This window comes from Suricata suricatta, unplaced genomic scaffold (assembly GCF_006229205.1).
Source record: "Suricata suricatta isolate VVHF042 unplaced genomic scaffold, meerkat_22Aug2017_6uvM2_HiC HiC_scaffold_9879, whole genome shotgun sequence".
NCBI classification, from domain to species: domain Eukaryota; kingdom Metazoa; phylum Chordata; class Mammalia; order Carnivora; family Herpestidae; genus Suricata; species Suricata suricatta.
The window spans coordinates 1-1105 of NW_021917419.1; the positions used below are offsets into that span (position 1 = coordinate 1).

The 1105-nt window shown below is 44.4% G+C and overlaps 1 protein-coding gene across 1 annotated transcript; it reads left to right on the forward strand.

Moving 5' to 3' along the window:
* Positions 1-528: 528 nt before the first annotated feature.
* Positions 529-1099, forward strand: LOC115285367 (olfactory receptor 51G1-like; the record flags this gene model as incomplete). Its single annotated transcript, XM_029931633.1, has 1 exon — positions 529-1099. A coding segment is annotated over exon 1 (571 nt), but the record flags the coding sequence as incomplete, so codon positions are not given.
* Positions 1100-1105: the final 6 nt, after the last annotated feature.

A 1105-nucleotide genomic window follows, 5' to 3' on the forward strand; every position in this document is an offset into this window, starting at 1 on the left:
TCAGTGCTTCCTTTGCATTCCCCTGCAAGCTAGGCATTGTGGAATAAAGCACAATCCCCAACCAAATTGAAAATATATTTGAAGGCATATTATATGCACTTGATCCTAATACACAATTATGCAAAATGGTGAATAGTACTAATTCCTCATATATATGATACAGATTCTGAATGCGTTAATGATTAAATTAAAGGTTTTTTTTCATGGAATAACATGTGAAAAAGGTGCCATCTGAAGTGACCCCATTAACGCACTGAGAATCTAGCACTGGCAGACATACCACCATAAAGCTGAATCATATAGACAATCATATAGACTACAGAAAGCCCTGTAAAAGTCCCCATCCTAGACCCTCCAGAGAAGGCTAATAGATCCAATCCCCCAATTCCTTCTCTTCTTTCTCATTTCATCTGCAGATCCTTCCTGTCTCACTGGTCCCAGGATACTTAGGTGAGTGGAATTCAGTTCTATCTCTCTCCAGGAATCCCATTCTATTTTTCAGGTTGGTGAATCCAAGACTGTAAAGCCATGACAATCTCTTATAATGGCAGCCTCCAAAAAGCCACTTTCTTTCTAACAGGCTTCCAAGGTCTGGAAGATCTCCATGGCTGGATCTCTATTCCCTTCTGTTCCATCTACTTGACAGTTATTGTAGGAAACCTTACCATCCTCCACATCATCCGTACTGATGTCACCCTACATGAACCCATGTACTATTTCTTGGCCATGCTGGCCCTGACAGACTTGGGCCTTTGCCTATCTACACTGCCCACTGTGTTGGGCATCTTCTGGTTTGATGTCAGAGAGATTGCCATCCCTGCCTGTTTCACTCAACTCTTCTTCATCCATACCCTGTCACTGATAGAGTCTTCAGTTCTGTTGTCCATGTCCATCGACCGCTATGTGGCCATTTGCAACCCCCTACGTTACTCCACAGTCTTGACACCTGCACGTATTGTCAAGATGGGACTGAGCTCAATGCTTAGAAGTGCCCTGCTCATTCTGCCCCTGCCATTCCTCCTAAAACGCTTCCAGTACTGCCGCTCCCATGTGCTGGCCCATGCCTATTGTCTGCACCTAGAGATCATGAAGCTGGCCTGCTCGA